Raw genomic sequence first — 26,038 nt, 5'->3', positions numbered from 1 at the left:
TTATATCCAATTTTATGTATTTATCCATAGAAGAGAATATCTATACATATCAATGGTATCATGGGAAAGGATAAAGAAAAAAATGTTGTTGTTTTTGTTTACCAGTAGAAGCAAAATTTCACTCCAAATATAGCGGAGCAAGAACAGACAAAAAAATAGTTGTTCTCACAGTAAATAGGAAATTTATGGAGTCTGCTATTCCAAGATATAAAATGGTTTTAAAAGAAGTTAGATCTAAATGGAACTAGCATGTTATGTTACATACACATTCTGTTTGGGGGCTTTCTAGAGCAAATGGCTAGCCATGTTTGAAGTAAGATGCTAAATGGAGTGGCCATGTAGTCTAATCCAGTGGCACACTGATATCCTTAGGACCATGATCTCAGCAAATGAAGAATGGTGTAATATTTTCCGAAGATTATAACTTCCGTCACTGTGAGGCTCTGAGGTACAGCTCAAAATGGGTTCTCATCTAGCCAGAAGTCATATTGGCTTATTTCTTTTGGCAGCCCTGAAACAGAAATAATATACTGTATCATACGGGGTAGTGATAGGACTTTCTAAAACTTAATTTGAGGATTTAAAATGTGGACTAAAAATTATAATGAGGGAAGGATTGACAGGGGGAAAATTTATTTCCATCCATCCTCCAGAAAAAGGGAGATGCAATTGCTTGAAGAGCTAAGAATGGCTGAAATGATCTCAGAGTAAAGATTACTTTAAAAATCATAACTGAAGAGCAGATAGTAAACCATCAGGCACGTACAGCACTACCAAATTGCCCTCCGCTCCAAGATAGATTTTATCTCTCTCTTTCCCTTCTATACATATTCAAATTTTGTGTAAAAACATCCTATGGTTATGACAGGAAACCCTCCTCAGTTTCATATGTTAAAAACCCCCAACCAGTTATGGTCACTTCTGATAACCAGTGGCATTTGGGTTGCGATAACAGTTGAATAAGTCAGTGCTTCCAAATGCAAGCTGTGCAATTTGTCTTCCCTGTTAGTGCAAAGATGACTGTACTTTGGGCAAATGGCAGCTATACTCCAAGCTTTAAAACTAAAATTTGATTGGCTAATCAATTGATTAATCTTAAATGTAGCTAAAATAAAATGACCCCAAAAATGTGGGGGCTGAGAGAATGCCCACAATAAAAGTATAAATTTTAATTCCAGAATGGAGTTCTTTAGGAAATAAAACAATCTTGTTAGGCCCCTGGGCACTTATGAAATGTTGAGAGTACAAAGTTGATGATATCAAAAGTGGCTGTTGAAATAAAGTTGAAACAGACTTTATAATGGAATCAAAAGGATATGCAGAGTTTTAAGCATGGAAGTATTGACTTTGAATTGAAATGTATATGGACAGATAAGGAAAAGAAAAAGCAAAATAGATAAATTGAATAGCAATGTTTGAATGTTTAATTGTTTAAATGCTTCAACATTTAAATGAGCTTTAAATAAAAACAAGTGTTTATGGTAAACAAAGATAGAAATATTATAAAAATAGAAATGGGAAGATAAGGTGACTAAAAGTGATATGTTCATAAAAGCATGACTTGTTGTAACATGCTTAGTTTTAATTTGATAACAAAGTGTGGATGATAATTATAATTAAATGTTAATGATTTTTGATGATGTATTAAGGTACACAGATGGAAGTTATAATTGCGATTGCATTTAATATATGTTGGGAATGATTAATATTAACAAAGAAATGGGGGAACACCCTGGAAGAGTACAGTTGGAAATAGTGGATTAATAGATAACATATGGAAAAAGAAATTTTTAATAAGTTAGTAAAATAGAAGTTAATGGAGGAGAATATGCTGAGAAATCAGCCAAATAATGAAATGCTGGAAATCAGCCAAATAATAGGTGGAGTTGAGGAGGAGAATGCTGTTAATCAGCCAAATAATAGGTGGAGTTAAGGAGGAGAATGCTGTTAATCAGCCAAAACAAAATATGCTGGTAATCAGCCAAATAAAAGGGGGAGTTAAGGAGGATAGTATGCTGTAAACTCAGCCAAAATATGCTATGCTGGAAATCAGCCAAATAATAGGTGGAGTAATCAGTGCTGTGGAGTCGGAGTCGAGGAGTCGGGGTCGGAGGAATTTTGGGTACCTGGAGTCGGAGTCGGAAGTAAAAAAAACTGAGGAGTCGGAGTTGGAACATTTATCTCCCGACTCCACAGCCCTGGGAGTAATGGAGGAGAATGAGGAGAATATATTGAAGAATAATTATTAATAAGGGGTGAAAAAGAAAACGGGTGATAATTAAAATGAAATGGTAAATTTTGAGATTTCTGTGTAAAAGTTTAAGAACGTGATTGGATAGATTGGGTTTAGAAACGAGAAAAATAGAAAGAAATTTTGATTAAAATTGAAATAATTGAGTTGTATACACTTGGAAATTAAGATTTGTGGTGATAAAATTGTAAGGTAAATATATAGATTAATAGAATTGATTGTCTTTGTGTTTAATGTTGATGCTAAAAGGAGCAAGGGATAAAAAATTTAGATAAAGCGGTATTGAATTTTGATTTATAATTGAATTTATAATTGAATATAAAAAGAAGTTTTGCCTTAGTAGGAGGTTAGGATGTATGATGAGATAATAGAAAAATTTATTAAGATGTTGGAATTTATGTTAAAATTGTTTGTTTTTCATTTGTTAAATTAGTGTATCCATTTGTGACCGGACCAAGACTTCGTTCTTGAAAAAAAATTATTTTTTATGTTTATGTTGGAAAAAAAATAAAAAATTCTTTACAAAAAAAAAGGTGGCAGTTGAAATAAGTGTGGTAACTCTCACAAAATGCTCTCTTAGTCAAACTAATGAGGTTCTCAACTATCTCCCCGTCTCACATGATGTTCTTTGTCACAACTTACCTTTGATATTTTTCTGGATACACATTCAGATACAGCACTGGGCAACTGCTACTCTCTTTTTACCCTCTGGAATGCCAATGGGATAAGGGAGAAATTGTAAAGATGCCAGCTTCCCCTTTAATGCCAATGGGAGAAAAGAGCCTATCAGGAACAATCTACGTCATGTGCCCATTATTTTTATTACAACTCAGGAGGGAGATTGGTGGTATAGAAATATGAAACACACATTTGTGATGTTACTTGATAAGATGGGAATGGTAAAAATGGAGTATAGAACCATAAGAACATCTGCTTTGGCAGTTCATTTTTATCTAATATCAATTTTAGTTCCTGTATGTTAGTTAATGTTACTGGCCATGTGCTTGTTACCAAAAACAGCAATACCAGGCAGATCCTGGACATATTCAAGACAGGAAAAAACTGAATAGTGTTTATTAAATTCCTTGAACAGATAGGTGTTTATCAACCAAAGATGAATGCAGGTCTGATGTTGAAATGAACCAAGAGCTGAATGCCAGCTGTATTAAATTCACTTCAGTTTAGTCAGAGGCAAGCAAATGATTCTTTCAGTTTTCTTTCTCATTTCTTGTCTGTCACAGCTGCTGATTAAAAGTTGCTTGGGCCTTACTTTGTAAAATATGCAAAGGAAGAACATAATTTAATCTACAGTACTCCTAAATTGAGTTCTTAACATCTCCATTAAAAGAAAAGTGAACACATAAGAAAGAGAAACTCCTTAAGCTAGCATGAATCAAAATAGGTAAGGCAAAAATAAATGGATAAATAATTTGGTGTTATATGAGGTAGTTCCTATATTTGTGTTCAGATCCTATAGCATAGAAACATTTTGCCTATGTCAGCCTTCCCAGATCTGGTAACTTTCCAACCAGTGTGAATTGGGAAGTGTGTTACTGGCCAGATATTTGAGGTTCCTGAAACATTAATTGACTCTTTGGTTTGGATCAAAAAATCGATTGTAGCAATTATCCACTTAGAATTGGAAAGAGAGCTAAAGAGGGGATGCAAAATATAAATGGATATTGTTATTGTTTACAAGATAATTGAATCTATATACTACTAAAATTCTCATATGATCTTTAACTGGGTGAAATAGAGTATTATAGAGGAACAACTTTTGAACCAAGGTACCTCAAACAGGCTAACTTACATTATAAACCTGACTTCTAGGAATGAAATTTGGGAAAGTTGTGGCTGCTTCAGTGCTACTGGCTGCTGGTGGGAATGATTTTCATTTCCAACATTGTGTGAATGCTGTATTCCCAGCCAGTCTGGATCCCTTGCCCCTTCCTCTACTCAGCAGCAGCTACTTACCTGCCTCCTACAAATAGAAGGGAAGAAGCTTTCCATTGCTCTCTACCAGATTCCCACAAGGAAACTCAGTGGGGAAGCCAGCAGGAAGTTGGAAGTTGCTCCTGCTCCCACTATTTTTTTGCCCCACCTACCTCCCCGATCATTCTGTTTCTCTATTTATAGAAGGAAATATATCTGAAATAATATATCTGGGTTGTCTAGTATATCAATAGTAATTTATCAGCATTCAGTCTAGACTCTCGCACAATAGTCAAGCCTGTTATATATGAGGCTAATTATGAGGTTACACCCTTGATGGTAAATGTGTGGTTGGTAACTGGCCTTTCTCTCTTACACACTAGCTTCCAGGATTGTACGAAACCAGGTTGAATTGCGACTGTATGAGAAGATGGATGGGCGGACGCACAATCTTATGTGGACCTGGATGAATCGCAACGCCTACGTTGATGATTTAATTCAGATACTCGATGACTTGCAACTATACCGGGCACGTGATATCATTGTTTCAGGTGATTCCCTCCTGCCTCCTTCAGCTTAGATGAAGTTGGTAGCTCTGGAGAAATTAAAGGGATCTACCCAAGTAATTTTTTGAGTTGGGTTTTTTTTTTTTTTAATTTTGATTTATATGCCGCCCTGGTTTCACAGAACCAGTTTGGCCTAGTGGTTTATTTTATTTTTTCATTTTATTTATCAATCAAACTTGTATGCTGCCCATTCCTTCAAGATGACTGTAGGCAGCTTGTGATTAAGGCACCAGGTTAGAAAGCAGACAACTGTGAGTTCAAGTCCCACCTTAGCTATGAAAGCCAGCAGGGTGACTCTTGCCTCAATAAACAGGCTTAAATAAAACACATATGAGTGAGTCTGGATGGCTTTTCAGTGTTGGTTAGTGTTGTATTGTCATATGATAATGTCATATGTTCATCATAGATGCTGCATGTCCATATAAACGTAGAATCTAGAATGCTTCTATTACTTTCTTCACAAATAATATCACAGAATGTTTCCAGCAATGACGATAGACATAAACCTGTTCTGAAACAACTAACTTAGATTTTATGATCCCCAAATTGCTTGTTAATTTTATCTTATGCTATATTCACATAACCTATTGTTTTCCAGAGCTCTTGGGCTAAAGTTCTAAGTTGGTCTTAAAATATAACTTCTGCACACAACATTTGCACAAAGCTCTGTGTGCAGCATTTTTAAGTTACAATCTATTGAAGTGAGCAGGTCAGTAGAAAAAAGAAAGCCATTTAACATTTCTATACATAACATCTCTAACTTTCAAGGCAATCTAGAAATACAGTTCCTTAGCTAAAAGTGACAGGAAGCTAATGCTGCAAATGGCCATGGCCTTTTCTTTACTGGTCCAAGTCACTCTACTGTTCATCCTGATTGTTGCCAATTCTCTAGAATCCTCTAGAATCTGCTAACTGGCTGTAAGAGGGATTTGGCTTTCTGTAGACAAGTGGATTCTTAAGAGCAATAACTTCTTCTGCCCATTAGAACTAATGTGAATTATTTGTTGCAAGTATCATTATAAAAAGCTAATTTGCGTGATTGCTAAACTATTGTTTAATTAATTGTTGTTTAAGCAGCTAATCATTGGGCTTGGATAACATTCAAAAATATGATACATAGTTTACAAAACATAATAGTTGAGTACAGAACTACAGCAACCAAAGTTGTATATGAACTAGTATTTAATTCTTTTTTCTCCATTCTTCTTCTTACAGGATGTCTGTTGCCATGTCCCCAGAAGGCCAGGCCAGTGTCTTCTCAAAAGCCTTCTACTTCTCCTAAACCCCCACCTGCTCCAGACCCAGGTGGCAGAGGCAGCTGTAAGATCATTACAAAAACGTGGGAACCCCACCAAAAACCCTCCCCACCTGAACCAGGTACAAGCTGTATGTTTGCCATTGCTCCTGAAATGTGTAGGAACAAAAGTATAATTTGTTTTCCTGTCCAATGGGGTTGTTCAGGGACAACTTTCCTCAGATATTTGAAGCATGAAATGTTTTCCATTTCATGAAACCCTCATTTCATAAAACTCAAAAGCATTTGGGCTTGGAACAATGGAGCACAAGTTTCACCTACTCAGAGTCTTCTCAGCAAGACTGCAGATATTCTAAACACTGATTATGCAGTGCAGAAATTGACACTGGTCACAAAATTCAACTGCCTAAAATTGCTCTAGGTTACTATCTTTTAAAATTATGAAGATGTGCCTGATAAAATTTCAGAGTACATGAGAAGAAAGTGGAACAAGAATCTAGCATATAGAAATTTATTAACATTTGAATAACTGGATTCTAATTTGCTTTACAGATGACAACAAGTCTAATCTTGATCAAGTTATATTAAAAGTTATATTAACTTTTAGAAAGTTAATATAAACCAATAATATTACACATTGGTGTAGCAGGAAGTTCCTTCTTGTTATTTCTGAACATGTCAGTTATGATTCCAAATTCTTGTACCAGATAGAAAGTAATTGTACTTTTAAAATAATCTCCCTCCCCCCCCCAGTGATTTTGCAGAGGATCTGTTCCTCCTAAAGAGGTTATTTCAATCCTTTTGATCATTCTTCTTGCCATTCTCTGTGATTTTTCTTGCAGATTTTTCTGTGATTCTTCTTCAGCAATGTTCTCTTTTTGCAGTTATGAAAAGTAACTGAAAGGAGAGTGCATGAATATATTGAGGTTTTATGACTAAGGGTTTGACAATGCAATATAGATTTGAAAGATTTCATAAGGCCAGCAATTCTCATTCCTCTCCCCATCTACAATTCTTGTCACAGAAACAACTGTAACAATGCAGTTTTTATCTGTAGTGTGGTCTCAGAAAGGATGATGAGCCCAAGCATGCATTTTTACTTTCTACTTTAAACTTTAGCAAAAAGTGAAGATGTAAAATTTTCCTCACTTTTTCAGCTTTACTTCTGGCATTGTAGCCAGATGTGGTTTGGCACATTTAGAATTTTTATTAGAAAAACATGGTAAAACTATTTTGATAAAGTGTCTTATGCGGCAGGGAGTTTGTTAGACTAGCAACAGCTCAACTGTTAGAGCACATACTAACAAAGAAGCCTTGCAATCAGGTTTTATAGAACAGCATCTCTGAACAATGTCAGAATGTCTCAGATGATCATAGCCAATTCCTCCCCCCACTTCCTGCTCTGAGTTCTTGATTGATGCCCTACATCTCTGAGAGAATAACACCCCCCCCCCCACCCCCCGTCTGCACCCGAACAGATTTTATATGAGGTTTTATTGTTGTGGCTCAGGTTTACACTGCATAAAATGTTTAATAGCTTCCATTCTTGAATGAATCTGAAATGTCAGTATATTTACTTTTGATTATATTTGCTTAGGTACATGTTTAAAATTTGTTTTTGTTTTTTTCATTTTTGTATTTGCTCCTTTGAATTGCCTGGAGTGATTTGTTTTTTTAAAAAAAATAGTATGCAAACTCTAAAAAGACTAATAGGGTTTTATACTTTCCAACCCATCAGAATGTTGGAAAGAAATAAAGTAAAGGTGTTTGGGACTCTAATCGGTCAGCAGAGTAACACAGAGCAGAATGGGTCCAAATTTTGTGTGGTGGTAAAAACTGGTTAAAAACAAGAGAGTTAAAAAATGGGCAGATTAGTCTAGTCACTGTGGAGAAATAGAAATCTAGAATTAAAAAAACCATAATGCATCCCTATAAGAAAGATAAATGAGAAACCGCTCAGAGGCTGCCAATTGCTCCTTTGTTAATCCCTGCTCTTCCTTCTTCCGATTTTTGTTTATCCTGAGTGGAGTTGCTATTAATGGGTTGAAAAGAATTCCAAAAGCTACGCTCCAAATATTTTTCCTATCTTTAGTTTTCTACTTGAAATTGTCTTCCACCTATATTCTCAAGTACCTACTAGTCCATAAACTTTTATAATCCAGTTTGTCTATTTAAGCTGCTCCTGGTACAAGAGCAGTGAGCCAGGAGGGAACATACTGTAAGCTCATCTGTACCAGACCTCTTTGCAGACATTTTCATAGTTTGTTCATTTCGTGTCTGTTTGTTCCAAATAAGTGGCTATTAATAAGTCTCTCTTTTTCAGTGATTTGGTTGTTTCTATTGGTGTAGATTGTTTTTAAATGGTGATACATTTTTTAAGACTTTACAATTTACATTTTTAAATGGAAATAAGAACAAATTCATGAGCTTCCCACTGGTGAGATGGTAAGGCAAAGGCTATGTAGAAGTTTTGAACTTTGACATGGGAAAAATTTTTACTGCTCCTTGTTTAACCTGACAGAATATGGATTTACTCAGTCTGGGAAATAACTCTTCTCAAACATTTCGATTGAATTTGCTCAATCCAGAGAGCTTTGTAATTATTACATTTGAACTTTTCAATTTCCTCATTTACATTATCAAATGTGGAGTTGGTGAAGAAGATAATTCTTTGCCTTGTTCCCAAGTTTTGGAATGCGCTTCTTGGTAGCTGTATTCATTCGTTTGTTCGTCTGGTCTCTTGCTTTATAGGCCACTCCGGTGAACAAACTCTCAGCAGTATAGAACTCCCCAAATCCTTAATTTGAGTTAAAATAACACATAATAGTCAAAATCAAAAACATGGACTATAAACAATTATGTGCACCATCAAACATTTGCATTACAAAAGCACAACTACAATGCTTGCTAATCCAGAGGAACTGTCACAACGACCTCAAAGCTTGATAGAATAGTTTGTTCTTCACCATCTTTCTGAAGATCAGAAGATCCTGAACAGTAGGAGGAAGGGGACCATCTGAATGTCTGAGAGGGCAATACTATTTCAGAGGAAGTTATATATAGCAAATAAAAAAGTGTGTTACGTGGCCCTTTCTAGATGGTGTCTCTAATTAAGTGGCCAACATAAGGAACCTGCTGTACTATCTCTTACAAAGCAGGCTGATGAGAAATCTGTCCCATAGATATCCAAGCCTTGAATGATGCTTTAAAATTAACAACCAGCGCCTGGAAACCACTGCAGCACTCAAAATAGAGATATATGGACTCCTCCAGGTATTCCCATAAGTACTTGAGCCTTGCAACTTTACACTCTCTGTCTTTTACAAGGGAGTAAAGACTAGGTTTACACAGTGATCCAGATTCAGATGAGGAAAAGTGATTTAGAACATTCTGGTGCTCTCATATGGTATCTGTTGGCAACTCCTCAAAGAATCTGTAGGAAAATACACTTCTGATTTAAGGAGATGTTGATAGGTATGACAGGTGAGCCCCCATATTTTCCAAATCACCTTTTTTTGGAACGCATAGCCCCAGGAGGGACCTCCCTTTTTATGAAGTCTTTAGTGTTTGAGATACTTGAATTTTAATTGCTAAAATTAACTGGGCTTTAATTATTTTATATTGTTTGGGATTTGGTGTTGACTGGATTACCGAACTACCCTATGGAAGGTAAAATAAACTACAGATTAAAATAAGAGATTAATAAATAACACACTATCTTGTTGCTTAGAAGGCTACCTTATTTTATTACATAGCAATTGTAATTTTCAAAATATGTATGGTGAAAAATTGCTAATATACATTTTTTTTTATTGAAAAAGTTTTTCAAATACAAATTTTCCCCCCCTTTTTCCCCCCCCTCCTCCCTAACCCCCACTCACCCTCCCCTCCCCCTGTGGCTTCTTCATAATAAAACCCGAATTCATAACAGATTACCATCCCCTTACTCCATCCCCATATGCTGACCCTTTCTTTCTAATAATATTATCATATCCCCCTTATACTATACATTTCAAAATGACATTCTACTATAACATTATATAATAACTCATAATTTAGCATAATAATATTATTATATCTCCCAGTTTAGCGATTTCTGCTCATAATCTACCCTTTTTCTACCCCCCCATACATATATCTCTTAAATCAAATCTTTTATGTATATTAATATAACATTTCAAAGCAACCTTCCACTATAAAACTATATAATAAATCCTAATTTAACGTTTATTCAATTCAGTCTCCATTTCCTTCACCCCCATCGTTATATCTCTTAACTCAAATCTTTTACATATATTCATATCTAAACATAATATCCCTTTTCTTAAACTAAACAATCAATAAACTAACCTGTCTCCACCCACTTCCTACAAGACTACCATACTTAATAATTCGTAATATCTTTATTCTTCTGCCCACACCACTAAAAAATATTCCCTTATGTAAATAAAATCCTCTTAAAAAAGACTAAACTTGTAATCCATATAATATCTTCTGTAATGTCTTTCAGCTGGATTGTAAACTCCATCACCCATGTTAGGGTAACATCACATCCTAATTCCAACAGTATGTTCGGTATCTTCAATTACCATCTGCCCCCATCAATAGCAAATATCTTCATAAAAAAAAAAAAACACAAAAAAAAACAACAACCACCCGAGTGACTTTATATTTGTATTCCATATAGTGTCTGTAGAGGTGTCTTTTATCCAAATTATTAATTCCAACCACCGTAATAGGGTAACAGCCAGATCATCTGCGTGCCCCAATTCCATAACTCTCTCGCCTTGTAGCTCAGCATAAACATAGTATATTTATCAAAGAGTCCAAAAAAAAAAAAAAAGATAGTTCCAATCATTTCAGTTTAAGGCCCTTTTCACATCCCAAAAGTACAGCACTGCAGAAATCTGTCACTCTCCTCAGGATAATATAAACCAATACTTCGCCTCAACTATCTTTTCATGCATTCAATCATCTCTTAAATAACTGGCATTACACTGTTGTTTGGTTTAAAAGTTTTTGTTTTTGTGTGACCTGCTTCTTCTTTTCTTGACTTTTTGTGGGTTAGATCTCCATCCTGATTTCCTTTCTATAAATTGTATATCAACTGTTTGGTTTTCATGCTGATCTATAACTTGATCTTGTTGGTTTTGCTTTTGTGGCTTAAATCTCCATTCTGGTTCTATGAGTTTTATATCAACTGATTGATTTCCATGCTGGTCTGTAACTTGATAAGTCATCACTTTAGAATCCAGAGCCGCCTCTCTTGTATTTATAAATAGTCCAGCTGAGACCTCTGAAGGAGAATCCAGAAGCGGCTCATCTATGGGGACCTCTGTAACTTGTTGTTTTTCCATTACTTCCACCTCCTTTTGCTTATCTTGAATTTCTATCTCTTGTTGATTTTGCTTTTGGAGAACCTTGTAGTAAAATTCTTCCGCTTTTTCAACAGTATTTAGCTGATATCTTTCTCCTTGATATCTCAATATTATACCAACTGGAACGTCCCACCTGAATGAGATATTTTGTTTCTTAAGCTCAGTCACCAAAAATTCAAATTTCTTTCTATCTTTTAGAATCTTAGGCGGCAACTCTTCATATATCCAGATCTTTCTTCCATACAATTGTAGAGTAGAATTAAAAGATTTTTGCACAATATCATTTCTTATTTCTTTGTCTGTGAAATAAATCACCACATCTCTAGGCAATTGCCTTTGCTTTGCAATCCAAGAATTTACTCTATAAGCCTTGTCAATCTTACAAGATACCTCCTCAGGATGAACCTTTAAAATCCCGGCCAGAACTTGAGCAGATATTTTTCTCAAATCTTCTCTTTTATTTTCCTGTAACCCTCTCATTCTAACCGCAAATTCCGTGAGCCTGTATTTCATCATTGTAATTTCTTTTTCAATCCCTTGCTTTATATCTTCTGCATTGTAAGTCTCGTGAGCAGCTTCCTTTTTAGACTTTACTTCTAAACTATTGTCTTGAATATTTGTCAAATCATTTTCAATTATTTGTATTTTATTGTCCAAATTATTAATCTTATCATCTTCCTCCATTTTGGACTCTAATAACTTGATATTTGTATCCATCTTTATAACAATTTCTGAAAAAGCATTAGCCACTGTTACAATCTTTCGTTGCAAATTATCATACTTTAGTTGTATCATTTCTTTAACTTCTTGCCTAAATTTTTCAAGTTTCTGGTTCACAGTCTCGTGATATCTTGCCATTTCCTCCTGGACAAATTCTTTTAAATTAAATCCATTCTGCTGAGTCTGTAAGCTCAGAACTTGTTCACATAATTGTAAATGGGGGAACCCCCCCCCCACTGCTTGTTTGTCAGGCTTTATTAGTTTTAGCGCCATCCTGCCACACAAACTCTTTTTAAAGAAAGAAAACTTTTCCCCAAGCAAGATCAAGTACAAATCTCCAAGAGAAAAGAAACTTAAAATAGATATTTTTCTTCCAGATTCTAACCAGCACTGTTTATTCCGCTACTTTGTAGCTTGTTACGGAAGGACTTTCACTTTCGGCTTTCTTCTTCTTCTCAAGCCTCAGCAGTCGCCATTTTAAACTTTTTTTTTCCTTCACTCTGAAACGCTTGTAAAATCATTAAAAATACTTGCGATTTAGGGTCCCAAGTCCAAATCTCGTCCTTTTTAATTAGTCCATCTGTTAATTTCGTTGATTGGTCCGGTTCCAGCGCCTAGCTCTGCAAAAAGGCAGAGTTCTCCCGAAGCCCGGAGCAGCGGCGAGCGGAAATAGGGAGCCACAACCTGCTCGTCCCCAAGAGTAAAAAAAAAACTCTGGGGACTTCGCAGAGGGCTCTACCTGCCCTCGCCTGCTCTGTCTCACATTTCCTTCAGGAAATGGAGTTTTTCGAGCCGCCTTTCAGATGTAAAGGCGGCTCTTTACAGGCAACGGGGCTGGCGGTCTCAGAGGACCGTCTGGTGGCGATGGAAGCCAGACCGGAAGCCCGCTAATATACATTTTTGAATCATCACTTTTGTAAAAATTTATCACTTTTTGTTTGCTATTACTGTGTCTTTCAACTTCCCACTCATCTTGTGTACATTTTAACTAGTGCGAGAAGCCCGATTACCCAGTTCTGTCTTTAAAAGATAATGTAGGAAGACTCTGTCTATGATTCAGTATGTTTACTCATTGTAGAGACAGCCTTTGTAAAAGTCAAGGAATTTGTCAAATCATTTCTGGAAAGTGTAGGCTTCCCAATTGTTGTTGCAATAATCCACATAAGTGATACAGAGTTTCTGGGGAAGCTGAATTTCACATAAATTGCCCTATTTCCTACCTTCTCTGCTGTTTTTAAAAGTTCACATAGAAATGATTGTTTGAAATCCTGAGGGAAAACCATTTCACGGGGGGGGGGATGAATATGTTTAATCCCCTCCTTCTTCCTCCTCTTTCCTGGAAGTGGAGAAGTTGAAAATTTTATTGAAAAAAAATGAGGCAAAGATGGTACCAGGTTCCAAAGTTCCACATGTACTTTGTGGTTTGGTCCTTTGACAATTTCTCTAAACTTGATACTATTTGTGCTGTCTGGGAATTCTGGGACTTTAGTTTGAATACCTCTGAAGGGTCTTTGGTTGCAAAAAGCTATTATTGATTTTTCCTGGCTGAAAAAATAGGAAATTCTCTCCCCAAGATAGTGTCAGATGGACTTATTTCAATAGGAGATGTGTCTGGCCTATAAGTAAGAAGTATAACCCTCCTTGCCAGAGGTGAAAACCCTGATCTTTCACCAAGTTTATTTGGTTTGGTATTAATATGGTCAGTGAGGAGAGGGAAGGAGGGAGAAGGAGAGAGATCATTCTGATAGTATTTAAGATGGTTAATTAATAACAGGAGGAAATTGTTTTGCTGGCTTTGGCATTAGAAGCTTCTAGGTATAGCAAGCTCCCAATGAGCAGAACTGTGCTCTGCAGTGGAGAATAGTAAAGCCTATAGGCAAAAGCAACCAAAATTTGTCACCAGGAAAATCAGCTTGGGATCTTGAATAAAGTTTGCATGCTTTTCTCCCTCCTGTCCCAAATTGTATTTCTGTAAACGATAAAAAATTAGTCAAGGGAGTCACTGAATTCCCTAAAAGTTTCATATGCACACCCAGTGTAAAGATACTTATGAAGTTTCATCCGCTTTAAAACTTGGTATGGCAGTCTTGAAACTGTCTTCTTTCAAATGAAAGTGAGAACTTCATGAGTACTTATTAAATCGCCTTCTACTTCCTTCTAGAACATCTGTTTTAGGATAGAAAAACCAATTTCAAAGGGATGCCTGATGCAACACGCATTACTAGAATTAAATGCTCATGAGTTTCTTAGAATAAACCGTTTCCTGTATATAGTTCGTAATGCCACATTAATGTAGTGCCTTCCCTTCCTCTTTCATGCTTCACTTGTCAATTTATTTCTATGCATATTCTTGTTTCACCAGACCTTCACAAAGAGGTGAATGGGCTATGAGTACTAGGGCTATTTTGAATCTTGATTGTAACTGTATTCCCTCTTATTTCTTGGGCAATCAGATCACTCCAATCGTCAGCTCCCTTCAAGAGTCTCCACTCCAAGGAGCCATTTCAGCAGTGCAGCCTCCAACACCCTACCATCGCCTCCTGCACAGAGTGACACACAGGTATAGACTGCATTCTGCTTGCTTGCATTCAGTGGGATGTAGTCAGAAGAGATAATGGTCAATATAAGAGAAACGATGATGTGGGCAAAAGTTGGTAGAACTTTAATGTTTGGTTGTTTATGGTAATAGCAGATATTTAGGACTTCCTGTGAGCTACAATGATTTGTTCTGTGTTTTTTTATAACAAGTTTGTTACAAAATTGTGCGTAGCAGGCATAATCGGTATCTTTCATAGATATTCAAGATATATGTATCTTTTTTTTTTAATTGAAAAGTTTTATAAGAAATACAAACAATTTTCTCCCCCCCACCCTTTCCCCTTCCCCACATAATAGAAATTGTACATTTTCTTATACATAAGAAATCCTACATATACATGTTTCCCTTAAAGAAAGCATTAAAATAAGACATTCTAATTACATTCGGAGTTGCTCTTCTTCTCTTTCTTCCCTCATTCCACAACAAACCTTCTTCTTCTCCTCCTTTCTTTCCCTTCCCTCCCTCCTCTTCTCTCCTACTTTCTCCTGCCTCCTCTCCCACCTCATCCTACTTCCTTTCCCTTTCCCCCACTTCTCTCTTCTTTTCCCCCTTCTCGCCTTCACTCCTACTCCTGTCCCCTTCCCTTCCCTCCTCCTCTCCTTTCTTCCATTCCTCACCCTCCCTCTCCTCTTCCTACCCACTCCTCCTCTCTCCTTTCTAACTTCTTTGCTGTGAAATATTTTCCTCCTTTAGTGTCTGAGCAACTCCTGTGTTCTACTCATAGAATATACTTTCTTCTACTAAAACATTTCTCTATTCATCACTTTCCCCCCCATCCCTTATCCCACCCTCCCCACCCCCCCTGACTTCCCAGAGCAAAAACAGGGTATAGCATCTAACAAACATATGCTAAAATAAACTAACAAATTATAATGTTCAAAACTCCCACATGTTCTTTAACTCCCTTTGCTCCAATTCATCAACCTCCCTTTTATAAATTCTCAAAACCAATTAAATTAAATTCATTCTTCCTACTTATAAAAAAAAACACTTTTTCTTCATGTATAATCCGATACTTTAGCAGTCTTACAAACAGTAAAAATCATGAATAAATTCCATTTCTATAACCTCGAACATCATTCTTTTTGAACATTACTCCCTAGTGAAATTCTGAGTTTAACATTAGTCTTATGTTAAGCATTTTAAAAATCTCTTAATACCTTTGAAACACTTATTTACCAAATATAAATTTCAGAATCTACAGGAGGATGTCTTTCAAATTTTCAATTAACCATCTTAATACCTTTAACTTTTTAGAGAGCAGCCCTTTACTATCCAAAACTAATTATCATTTTGCAATAAAATTCTGAATTTAACATTAATCCTCTTCACTTCAAAGGATTAGGCATCTTAAAAGCTTATACAATTTATCTCATATATCTTTTAAAATAATATAACCTTATGTTAAACATTTTAAAAATCTCTTAATACCATTAAAACACATATTTGCCCGATGCCAATTTCAAAATCCACAGGAAGGTATCTTTCTTAATCTTCTGTTCTTCTCTTCTTTCTATATTTTTTCCAATCCTTTTTTTTTATAAATTCTTTCAACAGTCCCCCCAATTTTATTTTTGAAACCTTTAAAATGGTGATTTGAGGTTGATGTTTCTGAAATACTCGCTGTCTTCTTGAGGTCGCGTTTTCTAACTTGAAATCCCCATTTCATCTCTTCTTGCTTGTATAATCATTCAGTCCATTTCTTTGTCCATATAGCCAAAATTTGTTGCCATAAAGATTGTCAGCTTGCAATAAAGAAACTATTTGTTGCTTTTCTGTCATTTGAATGGAAACGTCCACCAAATCCTTTGTTTCAACTGTGCCAGCCTGTCTCTTAATCCTGTCCATCTCTTGATCTTCCAAAAACAAATTCCTCTGAATAATTTCCTGCTGTCCCTCTAACAACTGCTTATATTTTCCCAAGCTGTTTTTTGAAAAAGCCCTTTCAATTGTATCCACCAGGGCTGAAGTTAAAGAGTCTAAAAGTTCTTGAAAAGCCTGGACAGTCACGGCTTGGGAATTTGCTGATTCACCAGCCCTGTTGTTAGCCATATTTCAGCCACTTTGTATTCATCCAGCTACCAGGACAATTCAACTCTTTTCCACACAGTATAAAAACCAGATTTTAGTTAAAGTCAGTACCAAATTCTTTTCCTCAATACCAAATTCTTTCCCTGGCCGCTTCCACTTTAAAACTTTCTCTTAGGGTGTAATCCAGTAGCTGTATCACTGTTGCAAACATTAACAAGCCTTAACAAGCACTTTCCCTGGTAGTTTCCTCCTCCCGCCCTCAGGCGCCATTTTCTGCATTTTAAAACGGAGTTAAAGTGTTACTTGCAAGTTTTCCTTTTTGTTTTCTCCTGATTTGCTCTGTCTGCTATCAAAGTAAAGATGTTAAAAAGTCTCCCCGTTGATTTTCAGCAGATTTTGGTTGCAGCTTCTAGCTCCGCTTTGGCGGAGTCGTCCCTGGTCCGGAGCGGCTTGACAGGCTTCAATAGGAGCCCACACCCTTTGCGCCCCAGGATTTCTCCTAGCGCACTTGGGGGGGCTCTACCTCCGCCTGTCGACTCTTCTCTCTCCCCTTTGCCCGGGGAGAGGGTTCCAAGCCTCCAGACAGCTGTTTTTCGGCTGTTCTGGGGCTTTTACGGAACCGGGGATCAGGCGCTCGTAAAAGAGCGTCTTCAAAGCTTGCGGAGCCAACCGGAAGTCCCAAGATATATGTATCTTTTCTTCAGTCATATGTTTTTCAGTATCTTTTAGATAACAGTTCTTCCTTTCTCATTGTTTTTTGCTTATGGCTCTGCTTTAGAGCCCTACCCCCCCACCCCAAATGTCCTTTTGCATTCTGCACTGATGCTAGTACTTAATTTCTCTTTACTGCCGCAGTTTTGCCATTACCAAAGTTACTTCTTTTTGGTTTTAAATATATGTCCCATGTCCATCATTTTATTAAAGTTTTTCTCCTGTTGTTACATAAGTAGTTTCTCCCTTCTTCTGGCTGCCCAATATGCTGCCTGTATGCTGTACAGGTAGTCCACGGTTAACAGTGATAATTGAGACTGGAATTTGCAATGTTAAGTGATGCTATCATAAAGCACAACAACACATGTCTGCATCACTTAGCGTTGGCAATCTTGGCCGTTCCCATTGTCATTGTTAAGCAAGAGTCACAGGTTGTTAAACAATCCCAGGGAGCTCACATAGCGGCAGGCAAATAAGAGTTGCTGTTGAGTAAGGGAAGATACACAAGGGTGAGAGTGCATTGTTGGCCCTGTGGTCCAAGCGCAGCAGATCCAGGGATGGTTTCTATCGGGTTGTGGGGAAGTGTGAGCAACTTAGCAGAGTGACTTATAACCTTCCCTCCTGGGTTCTCCATTGATTTTGCTTGTGAGAAACCATCAGGGAAGGTCACAAATAGCTAACATGTGACCATGGAGATGCTGGGATGGCCAGAATTTCCAGGACCGGTTGTGAGTACATTTATCAGTGCTTTGTTCAATCATTACTTTGGATGGTTATATAATGAATAGTCGTTAAACGGGGACTACCTATATCTTAATCTCTTAATCCCATTTGTTTCTAATTTTCTAATTCTTCCAACATGTACAGGAATTAACTTTGGAATTAACCTTGACCAGATGTCTAAAAGTCTGACCCCCAAATCAAGATTTCTGGTTTAGAAATCTGTAATTTCTGTCATAAATACTTTGTGGTGTTTAGCACGCTTATTCCTTTTCCCTAACTTAATGTACATGAATATAACACAAATCTACTTTTTAGGATGTTGGAAGAGTCATTAAACTTTGCTGCATAAAAAGTATTTTCACCTTTCAGTGTTTTGCCTTTCTTTTCTATTCATTTTCTATCTTTTCCTTATTCACTTGAAGCTTCAGTTTATGTTTTTAAGTATCTTCATTTAATCGCTTTCATTTTGTTCATCTGGAAACAGGATTAGAGTTTCTCTGTGAGGCCACTCTCTAATTTACTGGTACTTCCAACTGATCTGAAGCAGACATGACTTTTTGATCATTGAAAGCTTGCTGCTTCCATTTCTCCATTTGAGGAGGAGAAGCAGTCAGCAGCCAGAGAAGAAGACACTAAAATGCTTATGCTTCAGAGTTATTGTGTTTTGGAGAGAAGGGATGCCCTTTCGTTCTGTTTACAGTATGTCTGCCCACCCTATTCCAGGGCCTTGAATCTCTGCCCTCCACGTGCCCTTTCGAGTGGCAGTTAGAAGAGTTGCGCCAAGCTACAGACGACTTCTCTGAACATCTCAAGATTGGTGAAGGAGGTTTTGGCTGCGTCTACCAGGCCCGATTGCGCAACACTGTCTATGCTGTGAAACGGCTCAAGGAGGTATTTCCATTGGGTATTACAACTCACAATGCTCACACTTTTTTGTTTTCTGTTCATTTCCACTGGCTTTTCATTTTCATTTCCACTCTCCACTAGTCCATGGAATGATGAATTGTAAAATTTCTTAGACTTGGCTCCTGCACCTCTAATAGACCATCCCCTAAAAATAAGATTGGGCATGAGCTCTTTGCAGCCCAGGAGCATGATAGTCATGGAGATTGGCCATAACAGACCTAGTCGTCCTTCAGTGTAACATGGCTGTATTTTCATATACATTTGGTCCTTAGTTGCTGAGCCTGCTCCTTTGTACCCCTTAGAATTTTTTTTCACTTAGTCCAGCTAATGATGACATATGTCTTCCTTCCTTTTTTAAAATCTCCCTTAAACTAACTGACAGGAAGCAGAACTGGACTGGACTGTAATAAAGAATAGTTTTGTCACAGAAGTGGAAAAACTTTCCCGGTAAGTACCAAAGTTTATTTTGGATGTACTGTGGGATCCCAGAAATGAAATAATGGGTTGGGGTTTTTTTCTAGTGACTTTCTGATGTGTTGGATTTCATCTCCCCAAACCCAGCACATTAGGGGAGTGCCAAATTGGAGAAGACAGTACTAGAGAATCATGGGAACAAGGGTGTGGGTTGGGTTGGAACTACCATTGTTTAATACTGTCTCACTTGTAACTTAGGTTTCGCCACCCTAACATTGTAGAGTTTGCTGGTTGTTGTGCTGAACAGGGATGTTTCTGCCTTGTCTATGTCTTCCTGCCCAAGGGATCCTTGGAAGATCATTTACACGGCCAGGTACCTAGCTGAATTTGTCCTCTCTATTTAAAAGTACTCTGTGCTTGCAAACAAGTCCTTCAGGATCATTCCTGTCCTTGAATCTATTTTGAATTTCTTAGGTTGATGCTTGCCTCTCCTGGACACAACGACACCATGTGGCTCTGGGCACTGCCAGAGCTATTCAGTTTCTGCACAGTGACTCCCCGAGCCTTATCCATGGAGATGTAAAGAGGTAAGAGAATGGAGGGGAACTCATCTCCTAGAGTGAGATGTAAACATAACTAATGCATTGTTTTTGTTTAAATGTGAGAATATCTGCTTTTTAGGTGAGGAGAGAGATGTTTAACAACTCTTTACCTTCTGTGCTTCAATGTGGGATGGGGAGGTGGAGGATTGTGCAAGAGAGAATGAAAATAGACAGTGAATATTGTGCAATCACAATAGTAGCTGGACTTAGAAACTTAGGACCTTTCACATTACTAATTTCCAGTTCCTAGTATATCACACCATTGGCCAGGCTGACATTCCTCTTGTTTTCATAATGACTCCTCTGGTCCAGGGTTTTGTTTTTCATCATGGTCAACCAAATGCTTCTGAGACAGATAGGGTGCATATTCCTTTCCCCTGTAACTGGTATTTGGGAATAACACTGCGTCTTCAAGTGTTGAGTCTCCAAACAACAAGATGAAAATTTGGAGGAGAGCTATTCCCTGGTCATGCTTATTACATATGGGAGTTTGAGAAGGAATTATGGGGTCCTTGGTGCTCTCTGAGCTTGGTGGTTTTCTTGCAGACATTTCATTACCAAACTAGGTAACATCAACAAGTGACAAAACCTTTTCCTGTCATATACAGCTCTAACATCCTTTTGGATGCAGCACTCAATCCACGGCTGGCTGATTTTGGATTGGCACGATTCAGCCGCCGGCCAAAGCAGGGAGCAATAAGCAGTTCACTGGGCCAGACCCAGACTGTGAGGGGTACATTGGCCTATCTACCTCCTGAATACGTCCGGACTGGGATGCTTTCTACTGCTATTGATATATTCAGCTTTGGTGTGGTGAGTAATATGGGAACAGGAATGTTACAGGTAGATCTTGATTTATGACCACAATTGGGACTAATATTTCTGTTGCTAAGTGAGACGGTTTTTCAGAGAGTTGCTCCCAATTTTACATTTTTGCTACAGTTGTTAAGTGAAGCACTGCAGTGAATGAATCGTGCGGTTGTTAGATGAATCCAGCTTTCCCCATTGACTTTGCTTGTTGGAAGCTGGCTGGGAAAGTCACAAAAGACAATCACATGACCGTAGGATGGTGCATCTGTTATAAATACATGCTAGTTGCCAGGGGCCTGAATTTAGATCACATGACCATGGGGATGTGACGGTTCTATGTGCGAGGACTAAGTCACTTTTTCAGTGCCATTATAACTTTGAATAGTCACTAAATGAATTGTTATAAGTTGAAAACTACTTGTATTACAAATAAATGAAGTATGATGAAGACAGGATATGTCATACAAGTGAAGGGCAATTCTAAGTTCATTTGTTCAACAGCCTGTATTCATTTCTATAACGTCCATCAGGAGTATTCTGCTTCTGCTTAGAATGTATAGTCTGCCATCTTCCCAGGTAATACGTTAAACAATTGATGATTTCAGAGAACATGCTGAGTTTAGCTTCTCCTTCTGAGGGGATAGTCTCTTTAAACAATTCAGAGGGTTATTCTCTTAAAATAGCTTTCATATTCACATAACTGTCATAGGGTCTGTCTATTAAATCCATCCAATAATGGCCAGGGAGCCGCTTCAAGTTTGGTAGAACATCTTCTTTCAGTGGGCAATTTAAGATGATTTGGGCACAATTAAAAGAAAGTTGTAATTTTATTTGTCCATTATATGCAGACCTAAGTAAGTATCGCATTATACATTCTGACTCAACATGTCAGGGGAAAAAATGCTACTTGTGGGATTGTTTAAATTAATGGACTAACTTTTTTTACTTCAGCTATGTGATGCATGGTTTGTCATTGCCAAAATACTTACATAATTACATTTTATAATTGATTTAGATTTAGATTTAAAAGATTTGGGGCATTTTGTACATCATTAAGGGATTTATAGTTATTGTATATAATAATAATTTTAATAGCTACATAAATTCCATTTGATTTGATCAGATGGATTGCAATGAACATATAATTATGATGTTTTAATGTTGATTTTATGGCTAGTATTAATATACATTATAAAGTTTGCATTAATATTAGGATTCAAACTGTAAGCAATAAAGCTATATTCTATTAAGAGGCAGGAGGGAAAATCCTGCCAGAACCTAATATTGTTTGCTTTTGAGTCTGACTTTCAGAGCAGTTGAATCAAAGGTTAGTTCGAAATAATTCTTTTGATCCCTGAGTTCTTACGAAAAAGGCCTGGTTGGAAAACTTGACACAAAAAGGTCCTTTGTAATAAATCTGATCAGCTTTATCCTAGGATGGCCTAATCCTATAATGAAATTCTGGTCACTTGACTGCCTGTACTGAAATATGAGGAAAGAACAAAGTGCCCATTTTAGTACTATTTTATCTGTTTCTCCCATAGTTCAAAATAATCTTTCTTCATCCCTGACAGGTTCTTCTAGAACTCTTGACTGGAAGACAACCCATGGAAGTAGATTCTCGTGGACACAGCAAGTACTTGGTGAGCAATTCTTATCTCATCTTATGCTAATTAACTATGTAACATGCAGCTTGACTTTTTACAATCACTCGTCCACCTTTGTGCTTTCAGAAGGATCTGGTAAGTGATGAAGAGGAGCAAGAAGCCCACCTGTCAACAAACACAGCTTCTTCCAGTCATACCAAAGCAGTTCAGCTTGGCAGTCATCTCTACCAAAAGCATGTAGACCTCCGGTCTGGCCCCTGTCCAGAGCAACTGGGCAAAACACTAGGAAAGTTGGCTTGTTGCTGTCTCCACCCGCGAGCCAAGCGCCGCCCTTCAATGGCTGAAGTAAGAGAACAAACATTTGATTTCTTCCTCTGGGAAGAAATCTGGAATTTGCTTTGCTGTAACAAAGCTTTTAACTTTAAGCCTTTGTTTCATAGAGTCAGAATTTTGAACATCCATCAAAATCTGGGACAATCATGCATGCTTTGTGCATGTTATCTTCTGAATCTGTTCTCTTTTCACATATACTGACTTTGCTTTATGCTGTTGCTTCACATCAGCTTCATAAAGAAAGTGTATATATGTATAAATACATACATTCACCCTACCCCCTTCTCTTTTAAATCCCTTTCTTTGAACATCTCCATAGCCCTGTCTATATCTGTGCCTGGTGTGCCCTTCTGTGTACTTAGAAAGTGGACATTTTAGAAATATTCCAGACCAAGTTTATACCTGGAGGTTCATATCAGTTGGTTGGCATCAGAAAAGTCTGGTTCTCCCCTCCTCAAATTTATCTGATTTTTGCATGCAAGTGCAAACTGTTACTTGTCTTAAGATTTAAGGAGAGGATTATAATTCATTTGACTCACCCAGATCATTGTAAGCACTGTAAAACAATATCCCAAGTTGGCCCTGACTTGTGAATGAGTCACAGAGAAATAATTATCAATGTCTAGAAACCATTTAGTGACCATAATAATGCTTCTATTTACCCTTAGCAGGAGAACTGAGATGAGAAAAAGCTGTAGTTTTTCAGATACTTTCCAACTGATTTGATTTCATTATATATAAATAGAAACATCTGTGTCTCTTTTATTGGCTGATGTTTCTGGGATGGCCATATAGTGTAAGTAAAAGAGGGATGGCATATTCATGATGGAGCGTGGAGAGAAATGACACACATGCACACACACACACATAATCCACCCACTGCTCCTCCCTCCCTCCATTGTTTTTGTAAAGTTTATTTTGTCAGCTGTCTATACCCATTCTATAGGACCTGCAGCTAGAAGGATCCAGGAAGGGGGAACTAGTAGTCTTCCAGATGTTGCTAAGTTTCATTCTCAGCTAATATGACCATTGATTAAGGGTGTTGGGTTAAAATGCAGTAACATCCAAATTCCAGTCCAGAATTACTCTATTTCTGTGGATAATGCTACTGTCACAATGGAGTGCTGTTTTCATTTGCAGCTGCCCATATCACTTCTATGGAACTGACCAATGCATGAACCCTAAAAGAAAAGAATTAATGATGGCAAATGGGGAAGGGACAATGAATAAATGCCGAGTTATATTGAGTCTCTCTTGTTTCTGTTGCTTCCTGCTGGCACTGCAGTGTCTGTTGATGGCTATTCGTGCCCCATTTACCATAAATATAAGTGAAGGAATCTCAACTTAGAATATTCACTATACTGTTTGCAGCATTTCAGTTATATCGTAAGGCTGCCTATCAGACATGAAGTGAGCTTGGGAAGGAATGGAGCTTCCTGTTCAAAGGAGCTGGCTTATATGGCCACAGTGGCTTTGCCTTGGAAATTGAAGAATGAGTGAGTTATTTTATTTGCCAGATGGTGTTTCTAAGAAGCAATAGAATGTAACTATTCTTCCTATCCTGCAGGTCTATCAAGAGTTAGAGAGGCTACAGTTACCCCTACATGGGAAATCTTCTGCCTCTTTACTACTGCCTCCACAGCAACCTCACACACCCCAAGAAGACTACTATTCATCCATGCCTCTTAATGAACCTGAGGAAAGTGATGAAAGCCTAGAGGCCAACTCCAAACTGTTGAGCTACAGAAGAGTGATCAGAGAAAGTGTATCTATTGGCCAGTTAGGTACGATATTCTGCAGACATCTCTTTCTCCCACTCCATTCAGAGGCTTTGCCAGACAGAATGATCAGCCGGCTAAACAGATAACAGAAAGCTATAAGGGTGGGGTTCACACAAGATGACAAGCCAAATATAAGCAGACAACATTATATATCATCAAGGCCATGTTGCGGCAAATAACAGCCATATATTTAAAGCAGTGTCTATCAACTACCAGATGTATAGACTTCAGCTCAGAATTTTCAGCAATGGCTGCATGGCTGCACTGCTTGGGAAATCCAGTGAGCTGGACACCAAAGAGCTGGAAGTTACTAAGGTTGGAAATTTAAAGTATTTATTAAGCATAATGAAATATTTGCTAATTAGAAAAATGGTTGGGAAACAACCACACTTACTGGATCAGCTGACTTCAATAATTAAGGCATTTGTTTGGAATACTTTTAATGTGTCCTTGTTCCAACAAGTAAAGATGTGTAATGAATGCCTGTAATATAGACAGAAATGCCAAATGTTTATTTTTAAATGAAAATAACAACTGTGGGCTGGGGCACTTGGTTATCAAGCGTGTTCATATAAATGTAATAGACTGAAATATTTTCCCTCCTGTGCTTTGCTGTCAGATGGAAGGAATGATGCAATTAAGAAGGTAGGCCTCCAACTAACATTAAATCAGTTATTTGTGGAATGTATTTTGAGATCAGATACAATATGACACAAAACCTGATTTATTAAGCTCCCAGTTTCAGCCTCTAGAGTCTCCAGTTGGCTAAGAAAATGCCTACCTTAAATCCTGGCAAGATGTGGCCTGGTGTATCAGTAATATGGAGCAAGTTGGAGCTGTGGCCTAACATGGCTTTAAATACTGTTCCACATCCGTGTTAATTACTTGACCTGTCCATCTGATGTTTTACAGCTTGTTTGATCAATTTTGTTTTAATCATTGGTTGTCCTGCTGGGCTGCAGCTTTTTAAAAATGCATTTCTTCCTTGCTTGTTCTGTGCCATCTCCACCCAGCCCTACATCTGGTAACTTTCAGGCCCCCTTATTTTAACATTTTACTATCTTTCGCTATTTTTATGTTATTTCAATGTATGTGCTCAGTAAGACTTAACAGCTTTAATAGGATAGCAATACAAATGCATTAAAGTAGGAGTGAAGGTACTTAAAAGATACAACTTAAAAGCAATGCTGCAACGAAGGTGCCTTTTAAGACACTCAAAATGTAAAGGTTGCTTCATCTGGCACCGAAAATACCCAGGCAGGCGTCTGGAGAACAGCTAAATGACATATTAAATAAATAAAATAAATAAATAATTTTATTTCTATACCGCCCTTCTCCCGAAGGACTCAGGGCAGTGTAAAGCCAATTTAAAAACACAAGACACAACAATGATTAAAAATTAAAATAATTAAATAAATT

General features: G+C 37.4%; 1 protein-coding gene across 4 annotated transcripts in view; it reads left to right on the top strand.

Annotated features, from left to right (window-relative positions):
- Positions 1-26,038, top strand: part of IRAK1 (interleukin 1 receptor associated kinase 1) — a 35,429-nt gene that overhangs the window by 1,303 nt on the left and 8,088 nt on the right. For 2 of the 4 annotated variants that reach the window (XR_011600046.1, XM_070938164.1), the window contains exons 3-13: positions 4,567-4,734; positions 5,965-6,126; positions 14,556-14,662; positions 18,890-19,057; positions 19,455-19,519; positions 19,745-19,859; positions 19,961-20,073; positions 20,697-20,901; positions 22,473-22,541; positions 22,632-22,850; positions 24,406-24,622. Coding sequence is in view for 2 of the 4 variants with exons in the window: in XM_070938164.1 (XP_070794265.1) it covers positions 4,567-4,734; positions 5,965-6,126; positions 14,556-14,662; positions 18,890-19,057; positions 19,455-19,519; positions 19,745-19,859; positions 19,961-20,073; positions 20,697-20,901; positions 22,473-22,541; positions 22,632-22,850; positions 24,406-24,622 (1,608 nt within the window). In the remaining 2 variants the exon portion in view is untranslated. Of the gene's footprint in view, positions 1-3,579; positions 3,654-4,566; positions 4,735-5,964; positions 6,127-14,555; positions 14,663-18,889; positions 19,058-19,454; positions 19,520-19,744; positions 19,860-19,960; positions 20,074-20,696; positions 20,902-22,472; positions 22,542-22,631; positions 22,851-24,405; positions 24,935-26,038 lie in introns of those variants that run through there. The other 2 variants (XM_070938166.1, XR_011600047.1) reach the window with 2 other exon arrangements.

The sequence above is a fragment of the Pituophis catenifer genome, unplaced genomic scaffold (genome assembly GCF_029215685.1).
Source record: "Pituophis catenifer annectens isolate HBS135680 unplaced genomic scaffold, rPitCat1.0.hap2 SCAF_2, whole genome shotgun sequence".
NCBI lineage: Eukaryota > Metazoa > Chordata > Lepidosauria > Squamata > Colubridae > Pituophis > Pituophis catenifer.
This window is presented reverse-complemented; position numbering and strand designations above follow the sequence as displayed.